This window comes from Lissotriton helveticus, chromosome 1_2, assembly GCF_964261635.1.
Source record: "Lissotriton helveticus chromosome 1_2, aLisHel1.1, whole genome shotgun sequence".
NCBI lineage: Eukaryota > Metazoa > Chordata > Amphibia > Caudata > Salamandridae > Lissotriton > Lissotriton helveticus.
Window position 1 is genome coordinate 444388708 of NC_136058.1, and position 17154 is coordinate 444405861.

The 17154-nt window shown below is 44.2% G+C and overlaps 1 protein-coding gene across 1 annotated transcript in view; it reads left to right on the forward strand.

Annotated features, from left to right (window-relative positions):
* Positions 1 to 13651, forward strand: part of LOC144805479 (uncharacterized) — a 102595-nt gene extending 88944 nt beyond the window's left edge. The window contains 2 exon segments of the mRNA XM_078672027.1: positions 10369 to 12011; positions 12013 to 13651. Coding sequence (XP_078528153.1) covers positions 10369 to 12011; positions 12013 to 12232 — 1863 coding nt within the window. The 3' untranslated portion in view covers positions 12233 to 13651.
* The last annotated feature ends 3503 nt before the right edge of the window (positions 13652 to 17154 follow it).

The window sequence follows — 17154 nt, forward strand, 5'->3', positions numbered from 1 at the left end:
TCATGCAGTTCTTTGATGATGGTTAATAGCTCACTGTTTTATGTTAGGATTTTAACTTATAAACTGCAAATACCAAAAGAATCTCTCAGACAAAAGCAGTAACTCACTGACCTATTTACATGATATACATTTTGTGATCTACGTGGTACACGTTCTTTGCAGCAGGCATATTAACACATTGTGGCTACCTTACTAAGAGTCAAAACTTCCACTAGACAAACCTCCGATCTCTCTCAATAAAGGACATTGATCACCAAAGTTATCTTCACATTTTTATTGTTGCCTGAAAATTGCTGGAGACCAGATTCATATACATGTTTTTTTAACATTTGGCCTGATTACTATATGAAATAACAAAGAAGCCTACATGCAAACTGTGACAACATACCTGCTTTTCTTAATATTTCACTTTGAAAGTATGCGATTGTATTTGTTGAATGGGCGGTGTTTTGTATAGGGTCAATGGGATGACCACAAGGCTGTGCCTGTCCCCCCCAGAATTTTAGTGTCTCCTACGCCCCTGGATTGGAGGACAATATGAATGCGGAATATTAAACCTCAGAATACACCTTTGAAAAGGTTTCACTTTAAACATATTTATGAGGCAGCATAACTGGTGGTAAGTATTCTTTTTGACATGATCCCACCCGGATCATATTGGGGATATGTTACCCTCCCACTGGCCTGGATTACAGTAGGTGTATATGTTTTCTTTCCTGGCTATTATTGGTGGGATATTACCAACTCTGAGTACCAGGAAGTATCTGGTTTTGATTAGGGGTTCCTCTGTGCTCTTGTATGGATTCTGTTATGCATTGATGTGCACTCAGATGGTATTGATTGCAGTTATCACTTGCTCTGATAAAAAGTTGCTTGGTTAGATAGCTCTTTGGCTTTTTCATGCATGATTATGAGTCTGGTATTTGTAAATTGTTTCACTGGATGAATAAAGGGTTTGTTTATTTGTTGTCTCTGGTTCTAGGATGGAGTGAAGCAGAGTCAAGGCCTGCAGCAGCAGGAGAGATGGCTGCATTGACGTACTGCGCTGCTATTGGCTGATGGTTGTCATGGACACGCCCCACGGACTCAGGGGAGTTGTATTGTGGCAGTGTCATTTAAACTTCTGTTTTTAACTTTGAAACTGCCGTTAATAAAAAGTGAATAACGTTGTGCATAATCCTCGCCTCCGCGTTCATAACAGAAGTACAAGTTTCCTTCTCTGTAGCGAGGACATTTCTTATTTCCGTAGCAGCAAGAGAGCTGGGAGTCGAGGCAGAGCGGAAGTTACGCACATGTCACGTCACCACGACCTCTGCCTGCGAAGTTCCTTTTCCGGGGATGCTCCAATGGCGGGGCTCTTCCTGGTGGTCAGTGTCTGCGCTCCGCGCATGCGCACGGGTCCCCGACCGTGCCTGCGGTGTTCCTATTCTGCCGAATGCTCCAATGGCCGTGCTCCTCCTGGCAGTCTCTGTCTGCGCTCCGCGCCCCTCTCTGACCTCCACCTCCAGGCCTCTTCCCTGTGTCCGGAGTCAGGTGCAGCCGGAGCCCCGGGGTCGGTCTGAGCCCCGAGAGAGCGGCTGGAGGCCGGGCCCGCCGGGCGAGGAGCGCCGCAGACGCGGGTGAGGAGGAGGGGGTTCCATGCGGGGGGGGGGCCTGGAGGGGGGCGGACCGCGAGAAGCGTGAGAGACAGCAGGGAAAGCAGAGCTCTTTGCCTGGCTCGGCTCTGGCTCGAACCCGGTTCCTGGCTCGACTCCTCGAGCCAAAATAAACCTCTCTCTGGCTCTCTCCCGCCTTAAAATTGCATCTGTTCAATAGAAGTTAATGGGGGACAATACATTCTCCTAATCCATATTATTATTCTTTTTTTTATAGAATCTCCCTCCTGCCTCTTAAAACGCTGCCATGTGTACATTAGTGAACTAAGAGGCCAGACCCTTCCCAGGTCAGCCCTGCGTATGGAACCGGTCGCTATCAGGCGACATTCAGGTCCATGAAATCAAAGACAGGTTGTTATCCAGCCGGGCTCCTGAACTCCGTCTATGAAAACACTTTAATCCATAATTATGAAGTAAAAGGAGTTTCGGTCAAATAACATATGTGCCTAAGAGCACACAGTTTTCGCTGGGAAGCTGCTGTTTATCCAGGATTTCTGGGTTCACTGTGTAAAGATCAGCCACTAAGTGGGTATTTATTTGTTTTTCCTTTTTAGTGTTAATGATTTGCTTTTACCTTTTTCTGCAGTTATTACATGTTACATGCTCAACCCAAAGTTATGTACAGGACCACTACTTACATTACACAAGGTCACATTCATTTTTTTAGGCACAGTAAAATTAAGATCATGGCAAAATTCACCTGGAAATAGACCAAGGAAATTCTGATAACATTCGTACCTTCACCAGTATTCCTTATTATGACCAGGGACCAACTAGACAACCTAGTCATTATATTTGCCATTGTCCTGAATCAACGGGTCTTTCCTGTTTTCTACCCTATTGCTTTACGTTGCACGAGATGTTATGTATACGTGATTTACATGCATTTATCTTTTGTATAATTAACCTCACTAATTGTAAAGCGCTCTGATATCCGCAAGGATCTTGTTCGCGCTCTATGAAACTTTCAAAATAAATAAATAAGGTATTTGCCCAGAGTCACAGGATGTTGAGCTGCTGCAGAGAGTCGCACCTGGTTCCCAAGTTTCAGAGTCACGTTCAGGGTAGAGCAAGGATGGCAGCAGAAGCCATATCCCATCCGTCGTATTACAAGTTCCATAGGCTGTATGCACTTGTGGTATAATGAACGGGACATCTGCCATGGTCATGACAGATATCCCATCCGTCATATTACAAGTTCCGTAGGTTGTATGCACTTGTGGTGGAATGAACGGGACTTCTGCCATGGTCATAACAGATATCCAATCCGTCGTATTACAAGTTCCGTAGACTGTATGCACTTGTGGTAAAATGAGCGGGACATCTGCCATGGTCTTGACAGATATCCCATCCGTCGTATTATAAGTTCCATAGGCTGTATGCACTTGTGGTAGAATGAACAGGACATCTACCATGGTCGTGGCAGATATCCCATCCGTCCTATTACAAGTGCCCTAGGCTGTATGCACTTGTGGTAGAATGAACGGCACATCTGCCATGTCGCTTCTCAAATGTGGTCTATTGAGTGAAGGCGCTCTGGGGTATAATAACAATAGGTCACTACCTTGGTGAAGGTTTCAGTGAGTCCCATGTGATAGGCTGAGTGACGGGCCCTATAGTATATCCCTTCCCACGCTTTGTGACTGAGTGTCCTGCCCAGTTCCCTTTCCCAGTGCGCCCGTCCGGAACTATAAGTGTGAGCATGTCTGGCCTGCAGCATCCTATATAAATCTGATATTAGCTTTTTATCTGGCGTGCGCATAATAAGCCACAGCTCATAGGGGAGAAGATGTCTATCAGCCATAAGGCAGACTTGATCACTGAGTTCCCAGTACCGTGCTTGCAAATACCGAAGCCTCTCTGAGTTCCTAGAAACCTCCAACCTGCTCCACCCCTCACAAACTGGCTTCCGGCCTAGACAGAGCACAGAAACTGCTCTGCTGGCGGTCGTTGAGGAAAGTAGGAAACTGCTAGATGCCGGAGGAGCAGCAGCGATCATTCTATTAGATCTGAGTGCAGCCTTCGACAAGGTGAATCACCAGGTCTTGATTCACCGCCCCGGCTAGTTAGAAGTATCTGGCACCGCCCTGAGCTGGCTGCGCTCCTTCATGGAAAGCTGTACGTTCCAGGTCTTATAAGATGGCATGAGTTCCAAACCTTGGCTCCTCCAGTGCGGCGTCCCTCAGGGTTCGTCGCTGAGCCAGACACTTTTCAACGTGTATATGGTCCCCATGGCATCTATTGTAGCTCCTTTTGGGATCCATATGGTTACCTACGCCGATGACACCCAACTGGTTGTAGCCCTAATCCAATCCGCACCTCACTCCACGACGTTGAAAGCCTGTGTCACGGAAGTGGTAAACTGGATGGGGTCCTTCCATCTGAAACTTAATGGAGGTAAGACCGAGATCATGACCCTGGGTAACTTTGATAATTCTGCCCTTAGAACCATCTGGCCAGCATGCATGGGTTCAGTCCAATCCCCCAAGCCTGAAATAAAGTGCCTGGGCATCTGGCTGGATTATAAATTGACATTCCAAATGCAAGCCAGCAAGATAGTGGCAACCTGCTTTGGCTTAATCAGAATGGCTAGGAAAGTGCTCCCCCTGCTTCCTCCCCAAGCCAAGAAAACCATGGTCCAGTCCATTCTGCTCTCCAGACTGGACTATGGTAATGCGCTCTACCTAGGATCCCCCACCTCGGTAATCCACAGACTGCAGGTTATCCAGAACTACGCAGCCAGACTATTGACGGGAATGCCAAAACTGTCCTCCGCAAAACCCGCTCTCCGTCTCTTGCACTCTCTGCCAGTGAAAGAGCGAATCAGTGTTAAATCCCCGTGTATTGTTCATAAATCACTTCAGGGGCTAGACCCGCCTCTGATCTCAGCCATGGTTCAAGCCTTACAAAGCTACGAGACAGCTGCGCTCGGGTGCCCTTCATGTCATCGTAACCCCTAGAATAAAACGTGCTAGAAGTGGTGGCAGACTCTGGAACGCTCTGCCTCTCTACCTCCGGACCGAATGCAGTCACCACTCCTTTAGGAAACCGATAAAAACCTTCCTATTCCCTTAAAGCATTCATTTGCTCTGTCTTCTGGACCAGTAGGTTAGCCTAGCGCTGGGAGGCTCCCGGGTAGCCATGTGCTCTATAAATTCCCATTCATTCATTCATTCATTCATTCATTCAGGTGTTCTGGTTGTGATGACCCTAAACGATGCAACTGGATGTTTAAGGGGAGCAAATTGATTTCAATCAAGTTGAAGGTGATGAGGTTATATTTCTTTAGACCCTTGGTAGGACCTGCTGATATGAGTAGGATACCCTCATGCGGGACTAGCATGGCGTTTGGGAGGCCATCAAGGAGCGCACTGCAGCGTGCACAACCACCATCCGGACGGTTTGAACAGCTGTCCTGAAATTGTGTTCAGGGAGAGTGGTTTATCTTTCTTTAGTAGAGGGAGATGGTACCAGGGTTTTTTTGCTTTCTTAGCAGTGTGTTCCTTGAGGGTGACATTGATGGTTAGGGTGCATCTAAGTGACCTGGCATTCAGTGAAAGTTGGGGTTTACATCAGTTCAGATTCATGTCTCTTGATACAATGGCTTTGTCATATTCCTACCCTCCCTCTGGTCTCTCCTCAAGACCCTCCTCTGCCTGACTAGATAAGTTGCAGGCAGTGTTTGAGGTGTAGGATGGCTGGAGCAGAGGAGCCTTTCAAGTAGAGTTGAGTATCATTGACATATTGGTGACTCTTGATGCTGTTATAACTAATTATAGCCCTGAGAAGCTCCACGTCGAGGCTGACGATCACAGGAGGCAAGTGGGGTTGAGCTTCAGGTAAAAACTGGACAAGATTGACACCCAGATTAAACCCCATTTTATAAAGTACTAGAAATCCATATTTAAATTAAGAGTACTGTATTCACAATAACAGCTGTTCAGTCAGTGTCTCCCACCTGAATCTCAACTGACATTCCAACCGTCAGTGGAAACTTGGTAAGTACCAAGACATAGCAAGAGCGGGGAAGCAGAGTGAAGCAGAAAGGAACAGGAAGAAATGGAAAGGTGATAGCATATAATGGTTGCTAAACTATAAATTACAACACCCCACAAGACCTTACTCCTGCCCCTTAGCCTCCGACTGCTGCCTTACCTTCCTTCCTGCCTGTGTTTGTATTCTCCTGTCACCCTTTTATCCTTTCTCTCCTTCTTTCATTCCACCCTTTTGAGCCCACTTTTTAGGTCTCGTCTAAGCCATCGCGTTAGCGATGCTTTGGCGAGATAAGGGGCTTTCAAAAGTGCTCCCAAAGGCTAAAGGCGGATGAGGTACAATGCCTGTGCGCCGGGCGCGCGCACCATTTGTCCGACTTCAGCCTTTGTAATCACTTTTGCGGCCACTTTGATGTTCTCAGTGAGCCGCGTGGCCCTTCCTTTTCCCACTTCCTGCAGTCATTCAGCATAACTTTGTCTTACCACCAGATGGATGTTTATTCTGAGTTAATCAAGGCATAGTACACTGTATAATGTATCTGAGCGCTTGGCCTGTCCTTCCTGCCTTGAAGTCGGTGCGCTTTTAGACCATCGAGTTCCTCTACAGTTCCCACACTAATGAAAAAGTGAATAGTGTTTGCGAATCGCCTCCAGTTTGACAGGAAAAACATTGTGCGCTGAAGCAGTCTCTGAACTGGATCAAACGTTCACAGAAATGAAGATCCTCAATATTAATATATTTCTGTATCTTTCGGGACGTGTGCTGGGGACAATACACGCAGGTATAAGAAATCTGGTATCACTCGATTTCTCCGCTGATGTTTTTGAGACTGAATTCTTGCCATTAATATAAACGTGATGCGTTTTGTGAAACATCACTTTCAATGATACATGAAGGCCGCGCTTCTCACCTGTCCTAATAGCACTGCTGACTATCCAAATGCACGTAAGATTTTTATGCTTCATGCTTGCTGGCTCTAGACATGTAAAAGACCCATTCCACTCCAATTCATAGACCGTATGCTGCCCAAGTGACCACTGTTTGAGCCTAAACCTTCATTTCCTGGTGAGAAGGCCCTTTATGCATCATCTGTGGCGACGACAAAGAAGCAGCATTTCAAAGGAACTGCTACTGGCACAAGTGGGCCTAGGAATAGGTTATGATAGCGGATAACTAGATGGAACGCTGTCTTTGTTAACTGGCAAATGCATTATAGCACACTTTGATGCAGGCCCTTAGGGCACCTCTCTGGTGTGCTGTAGGACACTTAAAGCAACCTAAATAACAATCGTAGTGTTTTAAGTGCCTAGAAGCACAAAGTGACCGTGTGAAAGGTACTAAGTTTCTTCATGCTGAACACAATAAGTAGGCTTCAGAGCCTCACAAGACTCCCATTTGGCAGATAATTTCAAAACTGATTGTTTTAGATCTCATGAGATTTCATGTACGGGGAGTAAATATTTTTGAAGAATGAAGGAGTGGGTGCGTAGCAATGCTTTGATCAAGAGGATGTATACAGCCTAGTTTCATAGACAAAGCTAATATGCTGGACAACTGTTTCGTTAACTTGATACTGCCAGTTTGACTCACAACTCCGTTTTAGCTTTATGCAAATAAAATGAAGACCCCAGTATTAACAAGCACCACCATCGGTTCTTAATTCTCATAACGTAACTATATCGATTGGCTTGGATGCCACCTGTAGAACATATTGTATATTCCTCGATCGAGTCCAACGAGTGCTGCCACCGCTCCATCATTAAGGGCTGTTAGAAGCTCCTCGGAAAATGCTTACTACTCTAATTAGCGACAGTGTGTTTGCTCCACATGTGTATCATTAGGTGCCACTGGGGACGCACTGTGACATATCTGCCTGTCAGACCCCGTCCGCGTGCTTTGTGTGTGTGTGTCAGTTTTTGACTCGATTAGTGTGTTCTGGGTGTGCATCAAGTGCACTTGTGTATTTTTGAGGGGCCCGAATCTGTGCAGCTGCTCCATATGCATGCGCGTCTCAGTACATTTTATTTGTGAGCGTGCAGCGGAGTTCACATTTTGCATTTGGACGTAGGGACGTAGGTTCACCTAAGTGGATACGTCAAATTCACACAAACATGTTGTATCGGTGCACATGAGCACACTTCACCCCACCGCTCCCTGCTCAGATTCCCTTAGTCTGTTGAGTTGCACAGGAAGCCCTACATTCCTGCTTACTGCACCAGATTTTCTTTATTTTGCTCCGGGGCATGGGGCAGGGATCGTGTTGGAATCTGATTCTTCTTTTACCGAATGCTGCCCATCCCCCATTCTGCCACTTATGGGTTCACGCGCTCACATGGCCACCTCGCAGCATGCAGTTGGTGTTGGAAGAGAGGGGCAGATGATTTTTATGTTCTCCATGCATTTGTACGCTATGGGGAGCTATTTTAACACAGCTTCACTCAACTGCGAACCGGATGACTTGGGCGCCAGGAATGTGCCGTTCCGCCTACAAGTAGGGTGAAGAGAGTCCACCGTTGAATGATCTGGATACCTCAGCGCAACTCATTCTTCTTTGAAGTCTCTTACGTAGTTGCCAACTGGAGGTCTGTCATATGTGAGACCTCCATCCTTTTAGACAACAGCGCTTTGTCCACATGTTTTTTTGAGCACCTACATAGATGACAAATTAAACCACACGTCCCAGAATGCATTCTGCTGCATGGTAAAAAGCCCAGACTGGCTGAAAGTGTTGCACTTGTCCAGGGCCGGATTTAGCATTGGTGGCGCACATCAATTAAGTAGTGGCAATTTTAAAAGGCTACATTCTATGCTGCTCGGGTGTATGTGACACATGGAGGAGGGATTTGAAGTGTGATACTTCATGTTAAAAGTCCCCCCCTCCAACCACAAATGGAGCAGTGGGTTTCTTAGGACACATGTTTATTTATGTTTCCATGCTTGAGTTCCAAACTCTGCTCCATAATTTTTAATTTATATATAGTATTCATATATTAATTCTATATGCGTGCTACATGGCAAAATAATTACAAGGTCCCAAAGGCGAGACCTATTGGCTATGCCAATGCTTGTTCTCCTCACTCTTAATCATGTACAGCTCCCGTTCTTTCTTCCATATTATCTGACACCCCCTTTACCTTTATTATACCCTTTCTCCCTCTTTGTTCTCCTTTAAACCTTACCTCTCTCTAGCTCTCCCCTTTATCCCTTCTGACCTGTTGCAGCCACCTTCTCCCCTACATCCGGTTTACTTTTCTTTTTTTCTTTCTCTCTTTCTCTCTTTCTCTCTTTCTCTCTTTCTTTCTTTCTCTCTTTCTCTCTTTCTTTCTTTCTTTCTTTCTTTCTTTCTTTCTTTCTTTCTTTCTTTCTTTCTTTCTTTCCTCTCTTCTACATCTCTCAAGCCCCTCTGCCCAGGGCCTCCACTCTTCATCCTCTTCTAGCACTTTTCTCTTTTTTACTACTTCAAAAGTACAACTCCATTTTCAGTTTTCACTTTTGTCCATTCCTCTCTCCTTCTGAGCCTCTCTTCACTCTCCTCCCATCTTCTCCTCAGTCCACCGTTCTCTGCATTCTGCTCCCACTCTTTCCTTCCTCTTGACACAGTCCTCCTTCCTTCTTTCCCTTCTGCCTCTTCCAGGGCCCTGCTACGTTTACCTTACCTATCTCCTAATCTGCTCCCATACCTTCCGTCACCCCTTTCACTGCCTGCTCTCGTTTCTACCCCTTCATGTGTGATCCTGAAGCCACCAATTTCCTCTTCTGCATGAATTCCTCACCTCTCTCCCTCACTACTCTGCTCTCACCTACCCACTTTCCCTCTGTTCCTTCCCCTGACTACCTACAAACACTGCACCGTTGTAGGCATCTGACCCCTTTCTTCTATCCTCCACTCTCACTGATTGCTGTACCTCTGCTACTTGCATTTCCCCTTCCCTCCTGCACACAGCTTAGCTCTCGCTTGATAAAAGGAATCTTCTTTCATCACCACATCTCTTTCCCTCTCACCCCTTCACTCTCCTCGTCTCCTGAACTCCCTGTCTTTCTACTCACACCGTATATCTTGCTGCACATTGCTAATCAATGACGTCTCTGCAAAGGCCACACACACACAGATGTAGCTCCTCATCCCTGGCCCGGCTTCCATCTCCCTCTTCTCTAAATGTTTCTTTTTCCATAGAGATGAATGAAAGAAGTATCCTTTGCATCCCAAAGCCACTGTCCCCAGGAATGGCCAATGCATGATCTAACGTTGCTTAAACAACACCAGAATCTGTACATTACTGGCTGCCTTGTGTCCACTCCCTTGGCCCTTGTGGTCTGTTGCACACTGTGTCACCACAAACTACCTGCAAAACAGCTCAAACATTCTCTGCTTCCATTCAAAAAATGACAGCTCAATGCATTGAATCAGCTTATAATATTTATTTTTGCCAATTTAATTTTATTAACTACTTTCATTTAATTCTACAGGGTGGTAAAGTATCACTGCTTAATAAAGCTCCAAAATGAATGTAGAAAACGCTTGACTCACAAAATAAAGAACTGCAGATAAGAATCCACCTGGCCATAAGGAGACTGTAACCTGTGAGAGACGTCATTCAAGGTGCAATAGGAATGCTCAAGGAAGGTTTGTAGGATGACTAAGCTAAGCTGCCTATTGAGATGACAACATATGAGCTCTGGACAGAAGTGTTAAGAACAGGGCGTACAGTCTATGTGAGAGGTTAATTGTGAACTTTATCTAAACCTGTCCTGGCACTGGCTCAATTTCTTACTTAATATGGCAAATTCACAAGATAAAAACCAATGTGAAGACAATTCCAGAACGAAATCTTGTATGTGTATTAAATATGAGAACAATTTTAGTCATCAATCCAGTCTCATTCAACATGAGAGAATCAACACTGGGGAAAATCCTAATCAGTGCTGTGAATGCCAGAAAAGCTTCAGTCAGAAAGTCAGTCTTACTTCCCATATGCAAACTCACACTGGACAAAAACCTTATCAGTGCTCAGAATGCCAGAAAAACTTTATCCAGAGAGTTAGTCTCACTCGCCATGAGCGAATCCACACTGGGCAAAAGCCTTATCAGTGCTCGGAGTGCCAGAAAAGCTTCAGTCAAAAAAATAATCTCACTCAACATGAAAGAATACACACTGGAGAAAAGCCTTATCAGTGCTCTGAGTGCCAGAAAAGCTTCAATCTCAAAGTCAATCTCATTCAACATGAAAGAACACACACTGGAGAAAAGACTTATCAGTGCTCTGAGTGCCAGAAAAGTTTCAGTCAAAAAAATAATCTCACTCAACATGAGAGAACACACACTGGAGAAAAGCCTTATCAGTGCTTGGTGTGCCAGAAAAGCTTCAATCTCAAAGTCAATCTCATTCAACATGAAAGAATACACACTGGACAAAAGCCTTATCAGTGCTCTGAGTGCCAGAAAAGTTTCAGTCAAAAATCCAGTCTCATTAAACATGAGAGAACACACACTGGAGAAAAGCCTTATCAATGCTCGGAATGTCAGAAAACTTTCACTCTCAAATCCAGTCTCATTCAACATGAAAGAACACACACTGGACAAAAGCCTTATCAGTGCTCGGAGTGCCAGAAACATTTCCGTCAAAAATTCATTCTCACTGCACATGAGAGAACACACACTGGGCAAAAACCTTATAAGTGCTCTGAGTGCCAGAAAAGCTTCAGTCACAAAGTCAGTCTCATTCGACATGAAAGAACACACACTGGAGAAAAGCCATATAAGTGCTCTGAGTGCCAGAAAAGCTTCAGTCGGAAAGTCAATCTTATTCGACATGAAAGAACACACACTGGAGAAACCCCTTATCAGTGCTCTGAGTGCCAGAAAAGTTTCAGTCATAAATTCAGTCTCAATCAGCATGAGAGAACACACACTGGAGAAAAGCCTTATCAATGCTTGCTGTGCCAGAAACATTTCAGTCAAAAAGTCCATCTCGTTCAACATGAAAAACTACACACTGAACAAAAGCCTTATCAGTGCTTGGAGTGCCAGAAAAGTTTCAGTCAAATATTTAGTCTCACTAAACATGAAAGAACACACACTGGAGAAAAGCCTTATCAATGCTCGGAGTGCCAGAAAACTTTCAGTCACAAATCCAATCTCAATCGGCATGAGAGAACACACACTGGAGAAAGGCCTTATCACTGCTTGGTGTGCCAGACACATTTCAGTCTAAAAGTCCATCTCATTCAACATGAAAAAATACACACTGGAGAAAAACCGTATCAGTGCTCGGAATGCCAGAAAACTTTCAGTCTCCGATCCTGTCTCAATCAGCATGAGAGAATGCACACTGGAGAAAAGCCATATCAGTGCTCTGCGTGCCAGGAAAGCCAAACTTACTCGAAATGAAAGAACACACAGTGGAAACAACCCTTATGAGTGCTCTGAGTTCCAGAAATCTTTCAGTCATAAATTCAGTCTCACTAAACACGAGAGAACACACACAGGAGTAAAGCCTTATCAATGCCCGGATGCCAGAAAGCATAATCTCAAATCCAATCTCAATCAATATGAGAGAACACACTCTGGAGAAAAGCCTCATTAGTGCTCGGAGGGTAATCTACCTTTACTTAGTGGGCACTAGTACGCATTACCATTAGTACGCATTTACCGTTACTTCACAAAGTACTTTACTTTTGCAAACTATATACATCGTTGTTTGGAAAAGGAGGTGCTTCCGTTTCCAAACAAGAATATGCAATTATGATGACGCTTTTAGCAGGATAAGAGAGGAACCACGGATGAAGGGGAAGAGAGAGACCACGAGGAGAGAGAGGTAAGGGGGTTGTGTATTTTTTAGGGCTGTGCAAGGGGTAGTCTTTTAGGTTGTAGTGTTTTGTTTGTGTAGTGTTTTTTTTGTTTTTGGGTTTAAAGTAGTGTCGGGGTCATGAAGGGTAGTGTTTAAGAGAAAGGACAGGACAGGGAGTCAGGGGAGGAATGTGTAAGGGGTAGTGATTTAGGGTTTACGGTAGTGTAGAGGTGTTTGACTAGTGTAGGTAGAATTTTAGGGTTTAGGGTAGCGTCTGGGTCATACTGTGTAGTGTAAGAGTGTAGGGACAGGACTGAGGGAAGGGGGAAGGACGTTTAGGGGGTAGTGATTTAGGCTTTGGGGTAGTGTAGAGGTCTTTGAGTAGTGTAGGGTAGAGTTTTAGGGTTTAGGCTAGTGTCGGGGGGTCTTGCAGTGTAGTGAAAGAGTGTAGGGACAGGACTGTGCGGAAGGGGGAAGGGCGTTTAGGGGTAGTGATTTAGGGTTTAGGGTAGTGTAGAGGTGTTTGAGTAGTGTAGGGTAGTATAGTGTTTGAGGATTTGTGTAATGTAGTGTTCCTATTTGTAAATGTGAATGTGTTAAAAAGTGGAAGGAATCACCCACCCAAAAGACATATTTAATTTATTAAAAGCATTTTAAAAACATTAAAATACATTAAGGATTACTTGACTCATTTTTAAATTTAAAATGGTTTTTAATTACATTTGCTATACTCCCCCACCAAAAAACCATAATTCACTGTCATCCTGTCCCAGGGGATAGGTTAGTATTAGAGATTTTTTGCACTTAATACGTGCAGTAAAGGAGTTTACATGGTATGAGTATTAATTAAATAAAGTGAAAACGCATTTTAAGTACATTTCAATGCATTCGCAATGTAAATGATTTTGCAGAATAAACTTGCGAAGTAATGGTCATTGCGAAGTAGCGTCATATATTCGCTCGGAGTGCCAAACAAGCTTCAGTCTCAAAGTCAGTCACATTCGACATAAGAAAACACACTGGACAAAAGCCATGTTAGTGCTCGGAGTGCCAGAAAAGTTTCAGCCATAAATTCAGTCTCACGCAACATGGGAAAACACACACTGGAGAAAAGACTTATCAGTACTCGGAGTGCCAGAAATGTTTCAATCTCAAATCCAGTTTCATTCGACATGAGAAAACGCACACTGGAGAAAACTTTGTCAGTGCTTGAAATGCCAGAAAAGCTTCAATCACATAGCCAATCTCAATCAGCATGAAAGAATACAAACTGGACAAAAGCTGTATCAGTGCCCTGAATGCCAGAAAGTTTCATTCAGAAATCTGGTCTCATTCACCTTGAGAGAAGACATAGCGGGGAAAAGCAGTGTTCTAAATGCAAGAAAAGATTCCGTCAAAAAATTAATCTTACTAAACATGAAGAAAGAGCGCACAGAAAAATATGTGTTTGTCCTCTGAATTCCAGAAAAGCTTTTAACATAAACTGGACCTGACTGTATAAGAAAACATGTATAATTGTAGTTGCAACAGGATTAATTAAGAAAAGCATGCAGGATATATTAGACAGACTGCCTACATAGTGGGCCGCATAACATTTGTAGAGAAATGCCTTAGCCTGAAAATCTAACAAAGTGAAACTAGAATCACAGTTTGGTAACATAGTTAATAGAAAAAACACAGAGAAGGTGATGCGAGCAATGTTTGCAAATAGGCTCCCACAGGCAGGTGTTCGGAATAACAGTCAAACTCATTACTTTTTTCACCCCATGCCATGCCATTGCTTAGTATATTAGCTGATATATGACTGAACAACACATTTAATTGCAACGCTTGCCGTTACAATGCGTACATTACAATGTGAAAGCCAATACCACGCATAACCTTTTCAGAGCATGCCTATACAACGAATTTCATTGTAAAAGCATAAATGTTAAAGGCATGTGCGTGGTAAAGGTTTTCCGTGACCCCCACCCTGAGCACTAAAACTGGACCCCGGCGAGAACCCCCGCCCATTTACAAACCTCCCAGCCCCTGCCCTTAGCCCTAAAACCAGACCCTGGCACGACTCCCCCACACAATTCCTGGCCCCTGCCCTGAGCCCTAAAACCAGACCCCAACGCGACCCGCGCTCGCGCCCAGTCCTTAAAAGAAAAAACCTCTAGCCAAAAGCCCTAAAGCCGTACCCCCACCTCATGCCCAATTCTCCTTACCTCACTACAAGGCAGCTCTGTAAGGCTGAGGCACGATGCATATCATAAAGAGGAAGCGAAAGGGTCTCTTTGTTTCATCTGACTACATTTATTGGCAGACAAATGCCTTCACCACAGTAACCACACTTATGCCCATACTAGCAGTCTCATGCATATACCTTTACCATTCATACCTTTACAACATAATGCATTGTAAAAGCATTCGGAGTAAAAGCGTATGTGTTGTAAAAAAATGTGTGGTAAATACTATGCATGGTAACGGTACACATGTTGTAACGCAAGCGTGGTAAAGGCTATGCATGATAACAGCCACATTGTAATGGCGGTTTCCCAAAATTAGCATGATGTGATGAAGCACTACTGTGGCAGAGTCAATGACATTCATGAGGGAACTCGGGATGTTACTGACTTTGTTAAATATTGTTGTTTCAGGTTCAAGACAGAGATAATCCTGTTCCTCAGAGCTAATCTTAACATGTGACCGAATATGCCCCCTACTGCTTTTCTTTCTGACACTGGTTTAATGTGTGTCTGAATCCGACACCTAAGTTCAAAGGTGACTTATTCATACCCAGCCCTACATGCCTCTGACAGGTGATCCTGACATGTGCAAAGTTATATCTCAGGCCTGTCGGTTGTAATGCTGGCATGTGATCGACTCTGGCCCACTTCTTCCCTCTTTCAGAGGTGAGCTGACGGTTAGTTCCATGGCTGCCAAGTTGCCCCATGTCATGTGTTACACCTTCAGCCACTTTGGTATTCTTTTATCCAACAACACCCTCCTCTCTGAGACTTATAGTTTTGCTTTTATTCCATTGTAAACGTAGGCCCCACATCTTAGCATGCAAAGTCTTATTTCTTAATAAGCCAAAATCTCCCTGCAGATTTAACACTTGACATGGGCCATTCAGGTATGTAGTAACAGAGTGCTCCCCCTGCCCTGGCCATCTTTCAGAGGCAGGGCAAAAAAAGGCAGTCATCCCTACAATAAACTTGCATTAGACAAAGTAGAATCCAAACTTCAGAAGATTAGTTCATGCCAGGAAAAGTTCAAATCCAGTCTTCTGCAGGTGTCAAACATGTGTACAAAGGGTCCCCGTTCCTTCGTGGACCTGTGCGGAGGTAATCTCAGAAGATTCCTGGGTGTTTGGGAAGGCTTCATTGAATAAGCTTGTTTTCACTTTCTCATGTATTGTAAGATTAGCTCTACTCTTCTGCTTTCAACACAAAATTCCAGAACAGGGCTATCATGAGAACAGTTTTTTTACTGTATGTTTTTTTAGTTATTCCTGGCATGAACTAGCAGATTTTTTTATTTGTTTTATTTTTTTATTTTTTACTGAGTTTTATATAGCACGAACTTGACCCGGAATTGGGTATCAGAGCGCTTTACATAGCACCAGTTGCGTTACAGTAGGACACATTAATTTTTTTAGGGACGGGGAGATTAAGTGATTTGCCCAGAATCACATGATGTTCAGCGTCATTGCTGAGACTTGAACCCGGTACCTCAGATTTGAGGTCGACCGCCCTAGACGTTAGGGCAACTCCTCTCCCCTTTATATCACTAGATCTCTGGTTGTTCTTTGGAATATAGTTCAGGTTCTGTGAGTGGTGACATTTAGGTCCGTGTCTATCCTTTACTTTAAAGATGGTGCAGAGGATTTAAAATGTTATTCTGTATGCCATTGGAGACAAATGCAGTTATTTAGTATCAAGGCTCTAGTCAGCTCAATTTGGTAAGAAATCCGTACTATCAGAAGTATTTTTTTCAGCAAAGCGTACGCTGCGGAGCGTTGCAGTATTCGACACACACTGGGATCATGATCCAGGCGGAAGTGTATAACGAAAAGAGATTACAATTCCATCAAACATCAGTTCCAACTCATAGCCTTTTACCAGAAAACCAGACATGGCCATGAAGGAGAAACTCATAAATATAGATATAATTCTTAGGATTTCAGTCCTATCACCCTATAACATGCACACAAAGATGCAAGTGATGTCATTTTGCATTTAGTGGAGTGTGAGCATTGTCGTATTTTGGCAGTGCTCTCAACTCGCCAAAGTTGCGGTTCTTTCACCAAGTTCAGAGTCGGAGAAAAGACTGTGTTTACATAAACAGAGCTTCTCCTGCACCACAGTCGTAATCTTTTCACCTGCTGGTTTGTGCGCAACAGGGCCATTGGGTGAAAGTGACATTCATCTTGCACTAAGTAGGAAGGGCTGACCTTTGCTTATGTTGCCTACCCAGTATTGCCAGGGGAGGAACTGTAGTGCATTGTAGTAATACACACAGTGACCCCTACATTCTTTTTTTAGAGTTTTATATAGCACAAACTAGACCCGAGAATTCGGGTATCAGAGCGCCGTACATGGGCACCAGTTTCGTTACAGATGAACACATTCATGTTTGTTAGGCACAGGGAGATTAAGTGATATGCCCAGAATGACAAGATGTTAAGTGTTGTTGCCAAAACTCGAACCCGGGTCGACCGCTCTAGCCGT